Source organism: Carassius carassius, chromosome 4 (assembly GCF_963082965.1).
Source record: "Carassius carassius chromosome 4, fCarCar2.1, whole genome shotgun sequence".
Classification (NCBI taxonomy): domain Eukaryota; kingdom Metazoa; phylum Chordata; class Actinopteri; order Cypriniformes; family Cyprinidae; genus Carassius; species Carassius carassius.
In genome coordinates this window covers 39730485-39751269 of record NC_081758.1, presented here as the reverse complement: position 1 = coordinate 39751269, position 20785 = coordinate 39730485, and the positions used below count along the sequence as shown (strand labels likewise).

The 20785-nt window shown below is 34.9% G+C and overlaps 3 protein-coding genes across 5 annotated transcripts in view; 2 read left to right on the top strand and 1 right to left on the bottom strand.

The window, feature by feature from the left end:
* The first annotated feature begins 1061 nt into the window (after window positions 1-1061).
* On the top strand, window positions 1062-2773 carry LOC132131565 (T-cell acute lymphocytic leukemia protein 2-like). Its single transcript, XM_059543623.1, has 2 exons — window positions 1062-1280; window positions 1386-2773. The coding sequence occupies exon 2, from the start codon at window positions 1398-1400 to the stop codon at window positions 1725-1727; it is 330 nt and encodes a 109-aa protein (XP_059399606.1). The 5' UTR covers window positions 1062-1280; window positions 1386-1397; the 3' UTR covers window positions 1728-2773.
* A 7265-nt stretch (window positions 2774-10038) lies between these two features.
* LOC132140016 (UDP-glucuronosyltransferase 2A2-like) lies at window positions 10039-14418 on the top strand. Its single transcript, XM_059548772.1, has 6 exons — window positions 10039-10900; window positions 11344-11492; window positions 12953-13084; window positions 13268-13355; window positions 13484-13706; window positions 13858-14418. The coding sequence occupies exons 1-6, from the start codon at window positions 10168-10170 to the stop codon at window positions 14138-14140; spliced, it is 1608 nt and encodes a 535-aa protein (XP_059404755.1). The 5' UTR covers window positions 10039-10167; the 3' UTR covers window positions 14141-14418.
* Window positions 14419-17944: 3526 nt separating this feature from the next.
* Window positions 17945-20785, bottom strand: part of LOC132140014 (cyclin-G-associated kinase-like) — a 37043-nt gene continuing 34202 nt past the window's right edge. For all 3 annotated transcript variants that reach the window (XM_059548769.1, XM_059548770.1, XM_059548771.1), the window contains one exon: window positions 17945-19830. In XM_059548769.1, coding sequence (XP_059404752.1) covers window positions 19729-19830 — 102 coding nt within the window. In that variant the 3' untranslated portion in view covers window positions 17945-19728. The remainder of the gene's footprint in view (window positions 19831-20785) is intronic.

Below are 20785 nucleotides of genomic sequence, written 5' to 3'. Positions count from 1 at the left end.
AAGAGGGAAGCACATTTTGTACAACAGCCACGTATTTGTTAGAGCTCATAGGCAATAAGTCTGCTTTGAATAGTCTGTCCTTTCTGTTGTTTCCCGATGGTTTAAATGTGGAGGGCTTTAAGATTATGAATAAACTCTCCAGGGTAAAATGGTATATGCTGGTTCAGTCGCTGACTTTTAAAGAGAGTGGAAAATATGCCAAATATATTTACACATTGTTCGGTGGATAAAAATGAGAACATAAAAAACTAAAATATTTGGCATGACATTTTGGTGAGATTATACCACTGAGATGGGCTTCATTTTATTTCCTCTTACCTGTTTATATGGCCAATCCATGCATGAATATGACTGGCAGTCTACTGTAAAGTATATAAAATATTTGTATTATAGTTATAGGCTATAGTTAAATATAAAGAAAAAAAATTCCTAGAGACATCAGTAGTTCTGGCATCAGTGATACTCGCCTCATAAAATGAACCCATTAAACATAAAGATGTCTCTATGATGTTTCTACATTCATTTGAAGATTCAATGTGAAATTATTGCAATATAAAAGTATAATTAAAAACGTAAATGTTAAGTGGGGTTAATCACAATTAATTTCAGGAAAAAAGTGTGATTAATTCTTTTTTTTTAATCCATTGACACCTATTTAAAGTTTCTATTTTTTATGTTTCTATTTTATTATTCTTTTTAAAAATATTTATTTTTATTTATTCTTTTTAATTGAAGATTAAGCACAGGACATGATGGATACAAAAGCTTTTCATATGAAATAAATGTACCCTGCTAGGTTTAAACACTAGACTGCAGTTTGTTTTACATGTTCAGTTGGTAAAAAGCTTTATTTCTTTGTATTTACCCCCCCCTCCCCCAGACTCTATACCTGTGGATGGAAACACAACGCATTATGTTAATTAATTTAAACGCATTAATGGCAGATGTAAAAATCACCCCCTGACACCCTGCAACGTCACACAGCGGCATGACTATAAAAATGAGAAGCACAAGCCAAACCCCATCCCTCCCTCACATCCTCGCTCTCTTTCACTCTGTTTTCCATCTGAGGAGTTTGTTCAAGGGTTCAGGAGTGTTGGTTAGCAGAGACTGAGAGGACGGATGCTGATTTATTACTTCTGCAATTACCTGACAGCACTTTATCTTTCCTAAACACTCTGCTCCATGCTGCTTTAACTTGATGTGGACACTATTTTTCATGCCTGAAAATTTGTGCCCGATGCTCCAACATTCATAGAGCTTCAAGGCAACAGAAACTGGTAAGTATTTGTACTTGTTGCTATTAACAAAATCCTTTTCATTTTCCCCCATGCTCATAATCAGACAATGTCATGAACGGCCGTGTTTTTTTTTTTTTTTTGCAGAAGTACTGCATCATGACTAGGAAGGTGTTCACGAACACGCGCGAGCGCTGGCGCCAACATAACGTCAACACAGCTTTCGCAGACCTGCGGAAACTCATCCCCACACACCCGCCCGAGAAGAAGCTCAGCAAGAATGAGATCCTGCGGCTGGCCATGCGCTATATCAACTTCTTGGTGACTTTGCTGGAGAGCCAGGGAGGAGAGCCGGCAGCTCAATCGCAAGCCGCGCTCCTCACACTGATCACGGGGAACATGCAGAAGCTGCGCACCGAGCGCACCTGGACGAGCGACACCGACCCGCCCTCACCCGGGTCCAGCTGCGACAGTTCAGAAGCCTGGTAGAACGGAACGAAAGTGAGAGGATTCCGTGATTGTGATGTTTTTGCAAGTTCCATCGCCATGTAGGGACAAAGCTGGATTTTTGGAACTTGGAATGTTCGCTATGACATCACAATCACTCATTTCAGCCAAGCTGTTTGGAAACGAATGCTCTTTGGAAACACGTTATTCACCAGTACTGCTGTAGTTGAGCAGGAACCACGATCAACATATGCATGGTCAATGATGCACTTTGGAAGCATCTAACTGACACTTTGTAGTATTAATGTAATTTCATTTCCTTGACTGAATTAACAATGTTTTGTTTGAGGTTGAAGGCAACCTCAGAATTGAAACTGTAATTTATTTGATCGTATTTATTTATTTTTTTATATTTATGCTTTCGATGGATTCAGCACATGCAGCTAGTTGTACATTAAATTGTAATTTATTAAATGGAAAATGTTATTGTTTAAACTACTCTGCATTCACAAATACAAAATATGTTTTGCCAAAGATTATTTTTGTGCATTCATTATTCAAGTGTAGAATGTCTTTTCTCAATAATCAAATAATTGTTACTTGAAAATTAATTATTGTATTAATGTAGTCTGTTTGATATTAAAAATGCTTAAAAAAAAATCCCGTCTGCAAATTTACTAAGCTCTTTCAAACATCATCAGGTTGTTAAATGTGGCTGTTGATATAACTGGTTTGTATGAACAAGGGTGCATGCTCTGAAGGCTTTTATTTTACGGTCAGATAACTGTTCACTGCAGTGGCTGTTTTAAGAGCCGTGTGACCATAGCGATGACCTCTGGAAGTGTCCAAGCCACATGATAGAGGTGAATGTAGACACAGCTTAACTTTTGGCCTGAGGCCAGAGGTCATTGGAGTCAAAATCCACACTCGTCAGTGACCAATCAGATGCACAAAGAGGGAGTGTCTAAATTTGTGTTGCATTCAAACTCCGTATAATTTTCAGTATTGTTGCAGTATAAAGTTTTTTTTGTGCATTATATTAAGTGACATTTTAGGAGGATGAATGTGCTAATAAAATCAGAGGTTCTGTTTAAATGTTAATAGTTATTAATATATATATATATTAGTTTTGGAGTGAAATATGATCTGGCCATGAGATTCAGCCTATTATGAGATGATTTTGGATAAACGCATAATGCATATAACACTACAGATAACCATATTCTAGTATTAAGAGCACATTTGACATAAAATTTAAAAAAGACTTTTTTTATCTACTTTATCCATGTTAAATTCATCATCACAGAGGAAGAGTGAGTTTACGGGCAGCTGTTTATCGTTTGAAATCAGCAGCTGACGACCCTCTGTACTAATCACCATTTAACACAACACACAATCACAACTGCAAACACAGAAAAGGCAACTTTGTGATCCTAAAAACAAACACAGAAAAGCAAAGCTCATCTGGCAAGTATGTGAATGGTTGCTAATGCTTATTAAGAGCCTTCCGTTTAAAATAATGTTCAACAACCACTAACAATATTTGCATAATTAAGAAAATACACTGTAAACTGCATTATCTCACAGTCGGTTGTATATTACATCAAACAGTACACTTATATAAAGTTATATAACAAATCTCAAAGGGCTGATTTTTTTAATTGTGTAGCAAAATATTATTGGCCAGCTCTTTTGGATATATAAAAATATCCAACTTTATCTTCATACATAGTATACTCAATTAGGGCAATATATTATTATATTATTGGCAAGCTCTATAAATAGGTGGACATGTGAATATATCTACTTTTATCCGCATACTTACAATATACTTTACTTAGGCAATATGTACTATATTGCAAATCTCAACTGCTTGTTTTTTTTTATTTCATTGCAAATGTAACTTTATTATCATCAAGTTGGATGTATAAAAATGTTTGCATAAATGCATTATAGACTCACTTAGAATGATACATAGCCTACTAAATAGCCAATTCCAATTGCTTGTTTGCTGTTATCAATGGAAAATGTAAACTATACTATTACCAAGCTCGCTTTATAAAGTTGTACTGTATATATAAAAATGCCCAACTTTACCACATACATACAATATACTAATGTAGTGCAATATATATTATAAAGCAAATCTTGACAGCTTGATTTCTTGTATCGTTGCATGATGTAAACTATGTTATTGTCCAGCTCTAATTCACTAAATGCAACATTAACATGATTTTCTGTAAAGCTGATTTGAAACGTTTTGTGTATAGTGAAAAGTGCTATATAAATAAATTTGATAGATTGGACTCGAGCTCTGTTGCACAGCAAATGATATTTAAAGCAAATGTTAATGTGATGAAAAGAGAGTAACCATTAATAATAAATAACGAACAGAATCCATTTCAGCATGACTAACACATCTCCTCTTCCTTCCAAGTGTCCTCCTCTCCTTCACTGTTCTACTCCAAGTATGCGGCTAATCTGCTATTGAGTGTGCTTTTCCTTATCGGAACCCCACACTCTGCCTAAATCTGTTATCACAATGGAGCAGATCATGGGCTTCTCCCTCCCTCCGTCTCTCACATGCATTCACTCCCGCGCTCCATCGCCCTCCCCGAAAAGAGGCTGAATGCAGAAGTGTCTCTGGTGCCAACCGATTAGCCCTGATCTCTTTATACGTCTAAACCAATTCACATGCTGCATGCAAAATTTTTCCCACTCTATCTGAGAGCCTGTCTCCAAAAGGGGGGCTGGAGGGGTCATAAATCTTTATATTTGCCCCCATAAAAATAAAGGAAGCATGGAAGAGAGGGTAGAAAGTGAAAACCATTTTGTATTGGAGTATAAATGTTTGCAAGTGTCAGATGTTATTGATGAATATTTTCTTCAATCATCACATCCTCTTAAAAATTTTTTTTTTTGCAATGAATAGAACTGGGTAGTAACTGATTGCATGTAATCTGGATTACATAATCAGATTCTGCAAATCAAGTACTCTTATTTGTGTATATTACACATTAAAATGCTCATAATCAGATTACAGTTCCTTTTTTATGGATTACATATTGTTCACACAATGGCAGTAAATTATGCAGAATTTATTAATCATCCCTAATTCTTCTTTCTGTTTTACATTTTTCACAAAAAATCCTACTGTGTGTAATTCCATTTAGCTTTGACTATATTCACAATATAGAATGGTCATGTAAATAAATTTGCAAACCATGTTTCTGAATTTGGATGGAAAAAGCACCTCTCAAACAATATAGACCATGTGTGAAACACAAAATTATGCAAGTTATTAAACACTTGTAATGTATAGCTGTAAAACACTCGTTCTTCATCATATCCAACCTTCAATAACATTTGATTCTGAAAGTCTGAACAAAATATTTCTAGCCTGGAAGACTTTGGACATTTAATACCATCATATTCTAATGTTTATTCAAATATGTTCATGTAATGCAGGGTTTCCCAAACGTTGTTTGTTAGACAAACCTCTGTGACATGAGATACAACCCGAATTCCGGAAAAGTTGGGACGTTTTTTAAATTTTAATAAAATGAAAACTAAAAGACTTTCAAATCACATGAGCCAATATTTTATTCACAATAGAACATAGATAACATAGCAAATGTTTAAACTGAGAAAGTTTACAATTTTATGCACAAAATGACCTCATTTCAATTTTGATTTCTGCTACAGGTCTCAAAATAGTTGGGACGGGGCATGTTTACCATGGTGTAGCATCTCCTTTTCTTCTCAAAACAGTTTGAAGACGTCTGGGCATTGAGGCTATGAGTTGCTGGAGTTTTGCTGTTGGAATTTGGTCCCATTCTTGCCTTATATAGATTTCCAGCTGCTGAAGAGTTCGTGGTCGTCTTTGACATATTTTTCGTTTAATGATGCGCCAAATGTTCTCTATAGGTGAAAGATCTGGACTGCAGGCAGGCCAGGTTAGCACCTGGACTCTTCTACGACGAAGCCATGCTGTTGTTATAGCTGCAGTATGTGGTTTTGCATTGTCCTGCTGAAATAAACAAGGCCTTCCCTGAAATAGACGTTGTTTGGAGGGAAGCATATGTTGCTCTAAAACCTTTATATACCTTTCAGCATTCACAGAGCCTTCCAAAACATGCAAGCTGCCCATGTATGCACTTATGCACCCCCATACCATCAGAGATGCTGGCTTTTGAACTGAACGCTGATAACATGCTGGAAGGTCTCCCTCCTCTTTAGCCCGGAGGACACGGCGTCCGTGATTTCCAACAAGAATGTCAAATTTGGACTCGTCTGACCATAAAACACTATTCCACTATGAAATAGTCCATTTTAAATGAGCCTTGGCCCACAGGACACGATGGCGCTTCTGGACCATGTTCACATATGGCTTCCTTTTTGCATGATAGAGCTTTAGTTGGCATCTGCTGATGGCACGGCGGATTGTGTTTACCGACAGTGGTTTCTGAAAGTATTCCTGGGCCCATTTAGTAATGTCATTGACACAATCATGCCGATGAGTGATGCAGTGTCGTCTGAGAGCCCGAAGACCACTGGCATCCAATAAAGGTCTCCGGCCTTGTCCCTTATGCACAGAGATTTCTCCAGTTTCTCTGAATCTTTTGATGATGTTATGCACTGTAGATGATGAGATTTGCAAAGCCTTTGCAATTCGACGTTGAGGAACATTGTTTTTAAAGTTTTCCACAATTTTTTTACGCAGTCTTTCACAGATTGGAGAGCCTCTGCCCATCTTTACTTCTGAGAGACTCTGCTTCTCTAAGACAAAGCTTTTATAGCTAATCATGTTACAGACCTGATATCAATTAACTTAATTAATCACTAGATGTTCTCCCAGCTGAATCTTTTCAAAACTGCTTGCTTTTTTAGCCATTTGTTGCCCCCGTGCCAACTTTTTTGAGACCTGTAGCAGGCATTAAATTTTAAATGAGCTAATTAAGTGGATAAAAGTGTAAAATTTCTCAGTTTAAACATTTGCTACGTTATCTATGTTCTATTGTGAATAAAATATTGGCTCATGTGATTTGAAATTCCTTTAGTTTTCATTTTATTAAAATTTAAAAAACGTCCCAACTTTTCCGGAATTCGGGTTGTATTTACTATGAAATAAATATTATATTTAATATAATACTATTGAAATATCAGAGAAAGTTTATATTTCAGTAATTTAACAAAACATTCCACAGTTTGATGTCACTTGACATGCAGATACACAAATTAAATAATTATATTTTTAGTGTTCAGGTGTTTAAATTATTTGTTTTACATTTTTATGATTTCTATGATTTAATTAATTAGTGGATTCCTCAGAATGATTTATTAGGTTTGTATTATAATTTATAATTGTGTATTTATTTTTAAGAGTTTTTTTTCCAAGAGCTAGTCAATTGACATTTAAAGCTAGCTAACTGAGTAATACTGCATTCAGGTTAATGGCACAAGAAAGTGAATTAAACAATAGCCCCAAGCTGGTTAACTTTTGCCAAACAACATAATCTTCTCTATCCATGTTTTCTTTCCTGATGCAGGAAACCGGAGCATTCATCACTCACGGAGGCACTAATGATATATACTGTATGAGGCCATTTATCATGGTGTTCCCATGGTCTGGATTCCCTTGTTTGGTGACCAAGCTGATAATTTGGCCCATATGAAGGCCAAAGGTGCTGCTGTTGTCAAGGACTTCAACAGTATTCAAATTCGAGACCTGGTGGATGGACTCAATGCCGTCATTAATGATCCCTCATGAGCTGGTTTCAAGACTTCAGTGTAGATATTTTAAAAGCTCTTTGCTGTCTTTCTCGTTAACATTAAAACGCAATAGATATATGAACAGCAAAGTATACACAGACATATAACAGTATTTGTCTTCGTCTCCTCAGGTATAAAGAGAATGCTATGCGTTTGTCCAGGATTCATCATGACAGACCAGTGAAGCCTTTGGATGAGGCTGTGTTCTGGATTGAGTTCGTCAGGCACAATAAAGGCGCTAAACACCTGCGTGTCGAGGCCCACAACCTTACCTGGTACCAGTACCACTGTCTGGATGTGTTCGCTTTTCTCCTCACTGTCCTGATTGTAGTCTTCTACATGCTAACTTTAGCCTGATAGCACTGAAAGTGAACGTCCCTCCCTCACTGCAATCACCGTCCAAAGCCACGCCCCCTGAACGCATACACACTCACAGTCCAGAATACCAGAGACAACATTACTACAATAGGCTACACCAGCGGTTAACAATTCCAGTCCTCACGCCCCATTTAAACCAATTGAATTCCAATTGAAGCTTGTTTCAGGATATGTCTATAAATCATACTCTGACAGGATTCTGAAATCAGTTGATGGACAAATTGGGGAATGGAAAGTTTGACGTTTTTCTGTCAGATACGATGTTCCCGTGTGGCTTTGTGGTCAGATATATGATTTATATCTGACCATGATTGAACTCTCTGACAAGGTGTGTTTTACAGAGCGAATCATCAGTATGCTGCTCTACCTTTCTCAAGATGCTCTTTCCATTTTGGTGTGTAAGAGAAAGGACAATGATTTTGGTGTTCACACACAAATGAAAGCTGTTTATTCACCTCATGTACTTACAAACCTACACGGTGTGCTTTTTTTCCCCAGTGGAACACAAAAGTATAATTTTGAAGGATCTTCATGCATATAATGAAAATTTGATGGTCAAGCTCCAATGAAGACAAAAATTTCCATAAAAGTAGTCGGAATGATCTGGTTCTCAAATTGAGCACTGCAACAATCCCATTCGCAAGTTAACAGCTCACTGGAGAGAAAGATTAACAGTGACTTGAATTTCTGTTTCTTACACAATGCTTCAGTATGACATCAGAAAACCTGAAATATAGTGTGTAATTCTTTTGTGTTGGATTTTTTCCCCCTTCTTGACGTGATCACTATGGATTATGGAGCTATATGAAGGAGATTAATTACAGAAATTTCATTTTTGATGGCACTGTTTCTTCAATCTGTATTGATAGCATTTGTTGCACATTTGTGCTTAGGCTCCCAGGATTCATTTGTGTTCAATGGAAAAAAAATTCACCAACCCCACATAAAACAGCCATATGGATTATAAATGAACAAATGTAAAAGTAACTTGCCATCTGCAAAAAATGTATTGATATTATTTTCTCTATTTTAAACTATTCTTTATCTAAAATTGACTTTTATTTGCCCTGGTCTGCTGACTTTGGAATCACAGCTCAGGATCACTGGGGCTTCATATTAATATACTACTTTTGTTTTATTTGTATAAACACATAAAGAAGTCTGTATAAAACCCAGGTACATTCTAAAGCCTGGGTGAACATAATCCTGGGTTATCTTGTATAGCATTTGTAAATTTACGCAAGGGTTATGTTAAATTATGACAATGAATCACAAATAGAAGACTGTATCAGCATTTCTTGGACAGTGTGGGCATAAACAAATGATGGATCTATACAAATAAAAAACAGTTTTACTAATTTTTAACTATTTGTAGTGTTTTGTCCTCTGGATTAGATATGCTTGTATCATTTTCATGTTCATTTTGTTTGCTAAATGAAAAATTTGGTGCCCAGATGTAAAGCAGCAAAAGGGTTTTGGAATATGAAGACATGATGTTGTGTCTAAAAATATATTATGAATATTTAATATATGACCCTGGACCACAAAACCAGTCACTGGGGTATATTTCTAGCAATTGCCAAAAAAAAAACATTATATGGTCAAAATAATAAATTCTTCTTATATGCCAAAAGTCATTTGGATATTAAGGAAAGATCATGTTCCATTAAGATATTTTGTAAATTTCCTACAGTAAATATATCAAAATTTAATTTTTGATTAGTAATATGCATTGCTAAGAACTAGATTTGGAAACTTCAAAGGTGATTTTCTCAGTATTTTGATTTTTCTTTGCACCCTCAAATTCCAGATATTCAAATAGTTGTATCTCTGCCAAATATTGTCCTATCCTAACAAATCATAATCCATAGGCCTGCCCAAATCAATAGGCGACTTGCTGAAAAAACAAGCTCAAATCCACCCACTCCACTCATTCACTAAGTGGACTTTGTTTGTTTTTTTCTTCCATTCAAAGTCGGTGGTTTTGCGATGCCATATAAGGAGAAAATGAACTTCATTGAACCTTGCATGCATCATTGTCTTGCAAAATCATGAATATGCAGAATCTGTAATGAGAACTTAAGGTTTTTTGTCACTGTGAATGAGATACAGTGCGGCAAATGTATAAATATGATGCATTTTAATTTAGGAAATATGTGATAAAGAGTGTGTGTTTTTTCTAACAAATATTGAAAGCTATATGAACCTGCTTGTCTGTTTTCTTTGACCTTTACTTTTAATGCTTTGTTGATTTATGAGTGCCATGACTTGTTAAAATCTATATACTAGGTTAATAATTACACCAGGCGGTACATGTTGATGCTGGACAAAGATGATCTCAGTCTATCTGGCAATCATGAGACTCGTCGGCTGTTTTCTTTCCCTGCTCACTGTTTTCGGCCCTGCAGAATGTGGGAATGTTTTAGTATGGTATACGGAGGGCAGTCACTGGATCAATCTTAAGATTGTGTTGGAAACGTTGATTGACAGGGGACACAATATAACAGTGCTACTGCCAGATGCTGCTCTTTTCATGAAAGCCAAAGAATCAGATCGATTCTCCTTCCAGCACTTCAGTGTGTCCACATCTGCACAGGACATGCAAGACTTCCTTGATGAACTTCTTCACTTCTCAGTGTATGAGATGGACCATTTAAACTTACTGCAGATTCAAATGAAATTCTACAAGCTTGCTTCCAAACATCAGGATATGTCTATATCACAATGTAACGGCATTCTGAAATCACCAGAGTTGATGGACAAATTGCGAGATGGAAAGTTTGATGTTGTTCTGTCAGATCCGATCTACGCGTGCAGTGATATTGCAGCTGAAGTGCTGAACGTTCCCTTGGTTTTCACGTTCCGGTTCTCCTTAGCTCATACTGTGGAGCGAATATGTGGTCAGTTACCAGCTCCACCATCTTTTGTTCCTGGAGCCATGAGTAAACTCACGGACAAGATGAGCTTTACAGAACGAATCATCAATGTGCTCTTCTACATTTCTCAAGATTGTTTTGCCACTATTGTTTGGAAAACATTTGACAACTATTACACTGAATATTTTGGTGAGTCAAAGCAAGGTTCTGGCGAGAGTTCATTGACAAATAAATTAGTTGTAAACTGGATAATAATTAATTGGCCAGGGACAGCAGGTTCTGTTGCTGTTAAACACATTAATTATTATTATTTTATATATCTGGGGAACAAATTGAAATTATTTTCAAGGGTAATCAACATGCCACAAATACAGATGTTAGAGCTTATGTTTATGATTAAACCCAGAACATTCCTTCAAACACTGATCAGTGCACACTGACATTAAGGTAAGGGACACACTTGTATAGTCATGCTGACAGTCATTAAATGAAGGGGGTTTAGGGCTTTTCCCATCAGCCAAATAGTTTAGTCATGATGTCATACTTCACTCATGTGGAATTTGCATTTGTGTTTCTTATGTGCTGCAGATGCAATATATATTTAAGCATGTCTAAAGTACCCCTCTTTCCAGGACGGCCCACGTCCTATTGTGAGATGATGGGTAAAGCTGATATCTGGTTAATCAGAACCTACTGGGATTTTGAGTTTCCACGGCCATTCCTGCCCAACTTCAAATACGTTGGAGGAATTCACTGCACCCCTGCCAAACCATTACCCAAGGTGCATCTGTCTTCTTCTTCTTCTTCTTTTTTACATTATAACTCATTTACTGTTAATAAGAAAAAAGGAGATCTAAATTCATGAAACACACTTTACAGATTAAATTTTTTTCACTGCAGTGAATTAGATGATGAGTGACCAGTCTGAATGGATTCTATTCAGTTAACTCAGTATTTCAGAATTTCTGAAACAATTTATTAAGGGGTTATAGTATGCCACATGCACTTTTACAAGCTGTTTAAACTGAAATGTGTGTTGGCAGTGGGTGTACACAACCGCTCTATAATGATAAAAATCCATCGAGTGTTTCTTTTTATCTACTCAAATATTTCCCCCTTTCTCAAATCGAGCCTGTGTGATGTCACACATACAGGCCCCTCCCACGATAGTTTGATTGACAGTGGCGTTTCGGCACAGACTGGACTGGTGTCTTACCTTAGACCCGCCCTATGTGAGCTGTCATCAGTCCTGCATTGTTTCACAACAGGATCAGATGTAGACAAGAATGACTCCTAATAGATTGAGGTGTTCTGTTGTTGGATGTAATAATGAATATAGCAGTCTTCCTTTACTCCCGACATCTGAGCTGCTGAAGATGCAGTGGATTACATTCGTTTCTGAAAGGAATGAGCCCCGATCTATATGCATTTATGTTCGTGCAAAACATTCATGATCCAGCTTCACCTACAGAAGAAGTGAGTGTATAATGTTTTTTAAATAATCTTTGCAAATCGCCTTTCCTAATAATGTGCTAATTAGCTAGTTTCACGATGAATGCAGCTAAAGTAAACAATCCCTCAGAGAGAGTGGCTGGAAGAGAGGGGCGGGGTTAGCAGAGCTCATTAACATTTAAAGGAAAATGTTACAAAACAGCTTGCTCTAAAAGAGCTGTTTTTGACAGAGTTAAAAGGGTGTTGTTTTACACTACCATTGAGAAATTTTTACCAATCTGTGTTCATCATATCCACTTGTGGAAAATGGGTATCCTATGACCCTTTTAAAACAACTGGCTTATAAGAGTAAATTGTTCAGGAATCAAACTCTGCTGTTCGTGCTGAATGTTTTTGATTCAGTAAAAAAATGTACTCAAGAATCACTTGTTGAATGAATCATCTTGAATTGGACGGTTCTGGTCACTTTGCATTTGGGAATCTCAATAGAAAGAACTTTCCTGTGATTATTCATTGCTATATTGTTTTAATTATACATATTTTTAACTGTATCACATTCAGACCTGTTAAATATAATTTATTTTGCCATATCACTGAAGATTCAGTAGCGGGGGAGAAACTTAGTACTTGTATCAACTGCTTTTAGTAATATTAGTAGCGATATTATTTTACCTGAAATCTGCAGTGAGCTGTAACCTGTGACGGCATATTCTGTATTTTCCATTTTGCAGAAGTATATTATGGAGTCACTTTTCAGACCTCAAGTTCATGATGTCTTTTTTTGTGTAGGACATGGAGGAGTTTGTTCAGAGCTCAGGGGATGATGGGATTGTGGTCTTCAGTCTGGGGTCTATGATAGACAAAATGCCTAAAGAAACAAGCAATATGATCGCCTCCGCACTGGCACAGATTCCTCAGAAGGTAACTGGCCATTGTTACAGTCTTTTCATCCATATACTGTATCATGACTGTATAAGCACTGCTTCTTGATGTGATTGAAATTAGGGAAAGTCATTTAGCTTTGTCACAATTCAAATCTCAATGTAATTTCTTTGCTATTTTCTGCTGATAAGTTGAGAGTGTGGTTGTATAAATGTGTTGCAGGTTTTATGGCGATATGGTGGAGAGAAGCCAGATACTCTTGGTGCAAACACCAGAATCTATAAGTGGATCCCTCAGAATGATTTATTGGGTTTGTGTTATAATTTGTGACTCGATACTACTTTACATTTTTTTTTAATACATAAAATGACTATTAAAAAAGTAAGATCTGCTTAAAATAATTTTTTTTTTTTTACCTATGTTTGTTTTCTGATGCAGGTCACCCCAAAACCAGAGCATTCATCACTCATGGAGGCACTAATGGCATATATGAGGCCATTTATCATGGCGTTCCAATGGTCGGGATCCCATTGTTTGGTGACCAGCCTGATAATTTGGCCCATATGAAGGCCAAAGGTGCTGCTGTTGTCATGGATAACATCAAAACCACGCAGCCACAAGACCTGGTGGATGGACTCAATGCCGTCATTAATGATCCCTCGTAAGTCACTCATACCATTTGATTTGATACAGTGATGTCAATGCATAACAGGACTCTGGACTTCAGTCTAGATATTTTGAGGGCTCTATGTTCTCTCTGCATATGGACTATATACTCAGACATATAACAGTATTTGTCTTCGTCTCCTCAGGTATAAAGAGAATGCTATGCGTTTGTCCAGGATTCATCATGACAGACCAGTGAAGCCTTTGGATGAGGCTGTGTTCTGGATTGAGTTTGTCATGCGCAATAAAGGTGCTAAACACCTGCGTGTCGAGGCCCACAACCTTACCTGGTACCAGTACCACTGTCTGGATGTGTTCGCTTTTCTCATCATTGTCCTGACTGTAGTTCTCTACATCTTCTTTAAAATGTGCAAATTCTTTATAATGCGTTGCTGGTTTAGTTCAAAAAGGAAAACCAAAAAAGAGTAATGAATTTTTTTTTTTTTTTGCACTGAACATTATGTATCTAACCATTAGATGTCCATCCTGAGGTCCAGTAGCTGTCCTATTATTAACCCAACATCTCTATCACTAAATTAGGTTATCATTAAGATGTGCCTCATCACCACCAGTGTTGGGGGTAATGCATTTCAAGTAGCGCGAGTTATGTAATCAGATTACTTTTTTCAAGTAACTAGTAAAGTAATGCATTACTTTTTAATTTACAAGAAAATATCTGAGTTGCTTTTTCTAAAAAGTAAGGCAATTAACTTTTTGCTTACAATTGACTGTTTTCCCATTTATTGACTGATAAGTCTTCTGTCCCCATACTGGGAGAAATCGTAGGTACAGAGGCGTTGTGTGTTTTTGCTGAAGAGTGTTGAACTTTCTTCTCCTGTGTTCTACTGTACAGACGTGAATTTGCTTTTGCTTCAGCCTGAGGTTTATTCATTACACTTTTTGGTGTGAAAGGACTGCTAGAACTTCTTATATTAAAAACAACCACGCCCTGCTCATATTTAAAAAGTAACGCAAAAGTAATATAATGCACTTGTAATAAACATAATACAGTAATTCTTAATTCCAATAATTCTTAACTATTTCCTCATTGATGCCAACTTTTTGTTTAAAACCATACATTAGAACCAGTACATAGAATTGAACTGACGTTCTGATCTGTTTACTCTTCTGCAGATATATTGCTGTAGTGTTTGTACTGTTTCAAACTCCACATTGTGGTAGTGCTAATATTGGTGAGTCTTGCACTTGTTTTGCTTCATTTGTAATTTCTTAATTTGTCACTGGATGAAACTGCCTGCTAACTATAATGCAAATTAAACATTCCACATGGCAGTTTGCGGTGAAATGGATGTAAAATCTCTCTCTCAAAAAAAATAATAAAAGAATATATATATATATATATATATATATATATATACAGTACAGACCAATAGTTTGGAAACATTACTATTTTTAATGTTTTTGAAAGAAGTTTCTTCTGCTCATCAAGCCTGCATTTATTTGATCAAAAATACAGAAAAAATTTAATATTTTGATATATTATTACAATTTAAAATAATTGTTTTTAAATTTATTATACTTTAAATTATCATTTATTTCTGTGATGCAAAGCTGAATTTTTAGGATCATTATCACATGATCCTTTAGAAACCATTCTAATATGATGATTCATTATCAAAGTTGGAAACAGTTCTGCTGCTTAATATTTTTTCAGAACATGTGATACTTTTTTAGGATACTTTGATGAATAAAAAGTAAAAAAAAAAAAAAGAAGCTATGTTTTTAAAATATAAATATTTTGTAATAACAATATACACTACTGGTCAGTAATTTGGGGTCAGTATTTTTTTTTCTTTCTTTTCTTTAAATAAAATCAATACTTTTATTCAGCAAGGATGTGTTAAACTGATAAAAAAAGATAGTAAAGAAAATATATTATTAGAATACCGTATATATTATTAGAATTTTTTTTTTTTTTTTAATAAATGCAGTTCTTTTTAACCTTTTATTCATCAAATATATTAGACAGCAGAACTGTTTCCAACACTCATAATAAATCAGAAAATTAGAATGATTTCTAAATGATCATGTGATAGACTGGATGTTATATGTGACACTGAAGGCTGGAGTAATGATGCTGAAAATTCAGCTTTGCATCACAGGAATAAATTATTTTTTTTAAGTATATTCAAATAGAAAACTTTTATTTTAAGTTGTAATAATATTTCACAATATTACTGTTTTTTCTGTATTTTTGATCAAATAAATGCAGGCTTGATGAGCAGAAGAAACTTCTTTCAAAAACATTACTAATAGTAATGTTTCCAAACTTTTGGTCTGTATTGTATATATATATATTTTAATTAATATAACGTTTTTAATCATTAAGAACTTTGAAAATATTTTGTTCCAAACAACGAAGAGGAAAAAGTATACTCTTGTTTAATTTATTCTGAAGTCTAATAAATTAAAGCGTGGCTGCCCCCTGTGGCCATTGTAAATCACTGCAACGGGACTTTTATTTTGAAGGCTAACTGCTTTAGTAGTGTACTGTACTTCACATCACGAGCGAAAAGGTCAACAAGCAAGGGAGCTCTTCCTGTGATCCTGTCCGTTTTCCTTAAAACCCGAGACGATTAGAGAAGGTTTGGTGATCGAGGGATTTGCCGCATGATTGATGGCCTTCATTTGAACTGTAGTCCATTTGAGATGGTTAGTAACGTTAACTGTTAAAACGGGTCATCCATTTATACAAGCTTAATGAAATCCTTAATTACTTTTTAAAATTGTATTTAAGTTATACCTGTGAATTAGTATTATAATTGTATAACTGTTCTCGATTAAAGCTAAATTGTCTTTAGAGCTTCGGAATTGTTTGTAGTTTCATAATAAGAGGCCTGTGGTCAATGATGATGTCACAGATCTTGTGCATTCTGACCATAGACTGTATAAAAACAGATTCTGACGCAAATGATGCGCGAAGCTGCGTGAAACTGAGACCACTAATAAGCATACTGCTTTCTATTTAAAATGCATAGCTAACGATTTAACTGATCGACTTAAGTAAATGGGTTTAGAAATATAGAGAACTTGAATGCTGTTCACCGATCTGCCAGAGCTGGTTATAGTAACTGATTACATATAATCTGATCCCAAAAATTAAGTACTTCTGATTAGATAAAATTTAATTTTAAAATACTCCTAATCGGACTACAGTTTATACATTTTATATATTTATTTTGTATTGTTTACATGCTTACACATTCACGAAATAATGAATTCATAATTTATTGATTCTACCTAATTAGTCAGGAGTCAGCATTTGACCACTGGATTTACAAAAAATAAGGTTTAATACGTTTTTCAACTTTGCATCAACTACTGATACACATACATTTTTATTAGAATTATCACCTCTGTCTTTGAAAGGCTTTTGTCTTTCAAACACATTCAAATGCACCAATTCACATTATTTCTTATTTACATGTAAAGCAGGCATTCCTAAACTTTTTTTTTTTTTTCCATCTGAACTGCTTTCATCTTATATATTTGCTAGGAGTACCCCTGAGATTTAAAAATATTTAAATATTTTAATTAGTACCACATTTGCATGTTCATTGTTCTCTGACATTAGTTAATGGTCACATGGCATGCAGGTAAACAAATAAAATATTTCATTTGTTTAGTAAGTGTTTTATTTCAGTTGATGTTATTTGACATTTTTATCATTTGTAATTTTTATAATTTAAATAATTATTAGCTGTCCATTAAACTCGTGATCCCCATTTTGGGAACCCATCACAATGTTCAATGCACATCATGTTGTTAAATACAACGAAATATGATATATATTTCCTTACTCTTGGTATGTTAATATCAATATGGTACAATATTTTCCTAATTAAACAGTCAAAAGTAATAAAAAGTAGTCCGATTAGACTATCTAAAACGTGTAATGTATTAAGTTGCTGTCTACAATTTTACAAAAGTAATCTGACCAGCTCTGCATACGGCAAAAAATTTATTAGTAGTATGCTATTTAACAAATATTCCACTTTACTTAAAGAAAATACACTAGATATAACCTAAATTCTCAAACATGAATTTGACATAATTTACTTATCATTAGGTGACAAATGAATCTTTTTTTGACTATTCTCAATGTATTGTCCTTCTTTCTTTCTTTCAATATGGCAGTGTAATGCAGTTGTACTGATGACTAATAATAATAAAATAAATAAAATTGCAATAAAAAAAGACCGTCTAAACCCAAACCATGATTATGGTTTATTGGTCAAAATCTGAGAAAAGAAGACATGACAAAAATATCTTTAAGACCGTGGTGGTGTTATGATTTTGTTCTGCATCGCAGGAGACAGCTGGTGAAAAACACTAGTGACATCCAAAGGAAAGCTGAGTGGGCTAAAAGAGAGAAAATGTGTCTTAATAAAAGCTATTCACGCTCCACCGAAATGCAGCAGCATTGTTCGTCTCTTGGGAAAGAGAAGTATATATTCCCAGAATACTTCAAATAGACTAGATTCAGTCATCAATCAGAGCCCATTCAGATTATTCACTGATTATACAACCGTGAAAAACTTTGAACAGCTGTGCCACATTCCAGGCTGAAACATTTATGATCGTTTATGACTTGGTGGAGGGTGAATAAGCTAAAACATTTCAAAAATCACTCAAGACCATGAAATGACAATCTGAACCAGCCCCTCAGTCCCTTTACCAGCAAATGTTTTCGCTCTATAACGGATGAACTCTCAGAAAGCAGTAACACACATTAAGGTTTTGGTTTTTAGTCCGACCGCATCGACTTTAAGCATCAGATATGAATAATCCCAGAAATACAGCAGGATACAGAACTCTGTAGAATTTTTCTTGCAAACTATTAGGTCTATATATAAAAACCAACACTAATTTCCACCCTCACTTCATCGTCTATTAAGGTGTATCAGACATTTATTTATTCTTTTCAGTTAGACACTGAATTTGGCCTCATGTCCTGAGGGACTGGTGCAAACATTCTAGTGTCATTATTAAGAGATTATGGAAATCGCAAATAGAATATTGTGGAAAATATGATAATGGTACAAGAATAATAATAATAATTAAAAAAGATTTACATTCCAGCAATAATCTTAAAAAGCACATTCATATTAGTAGATGCTTTGGAATGATTTTAGTTTTGGATAACGCTAAGCTTGTGTGTTCCACCGTTTACAATAAATGTGTTATTTTAGTCCTTCTTATATCCATCAGTTAGCCATGTACAGCTTTCAAAACAATAAATAAGACAGACATTTCTGATTGGTCCTTGAGATAAAAAAAATTAAATCAAAAAAAGATGTATGGAAAGCTCACACTTTTTGATGTTAAGTTTGTTTTCGGTCACTGAAATACACTTTTGGGCTGCAGAAATTGAGCCTTGAACCCACAAATACACAAACACATCTTCCCACAAGGTGCTTGGAAAGAATTAACACTAGAGATCAGCGAAAACTTGATCAAACTGAAGTGAAAGTGATAAAGTCTTCACATCGTGGAGCACAGAAGTCAAAACCTCTGCTTGAGCTTTATATGAACATGATCCACCCTCAAACACACACACACGTCGAGTCATTATTTACATCAGTAATTAAGCCACGCTGATCGAAACAAAAGTGAAAAAAGTGTGATGCATAGAATGGCAAGAAAAAAAAAATCAGCATTAATCATTTTGTCTTCATCCCAGAAACCATCTGTTTTGGAGCTCTTTTGAAGTGCAGGACACAGACTGTAGTCTCAGGTGTGTGTGTGTGTGTGTGTGTATGGTTTTTAATCATCTACAAATGACAAAAGGATGCTGGCATGTTCCCCTTTTGAAGGAGGAGAGATCCAGCACCACAGGTCTCACTCTTCAGAAGAGCGCATCACAGTTTCGGAAGAGATTAGACTGTTCCTCAAGCAGAACGAGGTCTGTTTTCTTCCTCGGACTGATCTCTCTCTCAGAGTGTGTCTGTGTGTATGGAGAGAGCGCTGTGCATCAGGCCGCTCACAGAGCACGCTCAGAACAGGGCTTTGGCTCCTTGGTTGTCAAACTCAGACCAGGCATCGCTCAGCTCCATGAAGATCATTTTAGCATACTGCTCGTACGGCTGACCTGTAGCCTGAAGACCAGAAAAAAAGTTATTTCTCCATAGTTCCTGAATACGTGGATGAGAGTCACACCAACAGAATGTTATTAGAATATTCTTTAGCGCTGAATAAAAAGTCAGAATGAAATCAGAACTGAACCTCTTAATGTATGCTTTGGGATTTATAGTGAATGATTTGTCCATGCACATTAAACTACTTTTTCTTTTTTTTTTGGACCTTCAAAAATGACAAAGCTGCTTTTTGTGACTATATGAATTCATATTGTTTATTACTACCTATACATTTGTAACCAACCATATTTATTAATATATTGTTTTATTAATAATAAATACATTGATTAACATCATTTAATAAATTTATAAATATACCCCCCATTGATTGTTTGAAATGAAAATGTACAAATAAATCATAAACATGAATAAAATCAATAAACAAATAAATACATACCTTTTATTTTTTTGTTCTATAGGCTGATTTTGTATTACTGTCAATAAATATAACAGTATTTAACAATATTTATTCATATATTTTTTTACTTTAATAATTAATAAATTGCTTAATTTATAACAAAAATGTACAAAATAAATATTCTTGAATATAAAAAAATTAACCCCAATACACGTCTGAAATGAAAAGAAAAGAAAAACTGTAATTTTAAAATAAATAACAAATAAACAATAAAAATAATAAACAATGAAAAAACAAACACATACAATTTTCATTTTATTCTTTTATTATCGTCTATAATTTTGTATCCATATTATTTATTCATATATTGTTTAAATTAATATTTAATATGTTTATTAACACATTAATTATAACTAACTATTTGCTTTAATTATTATTATCTTGGGGAAAAAAAAGCTTTCCCCAAATTCTCATGTCTGAAATAAAAAGAAAACAATAAAATACAAATTATTAAACAAACAACAAATAAAACAAAGTTGTTAGTTGTTCCAGCAGAAA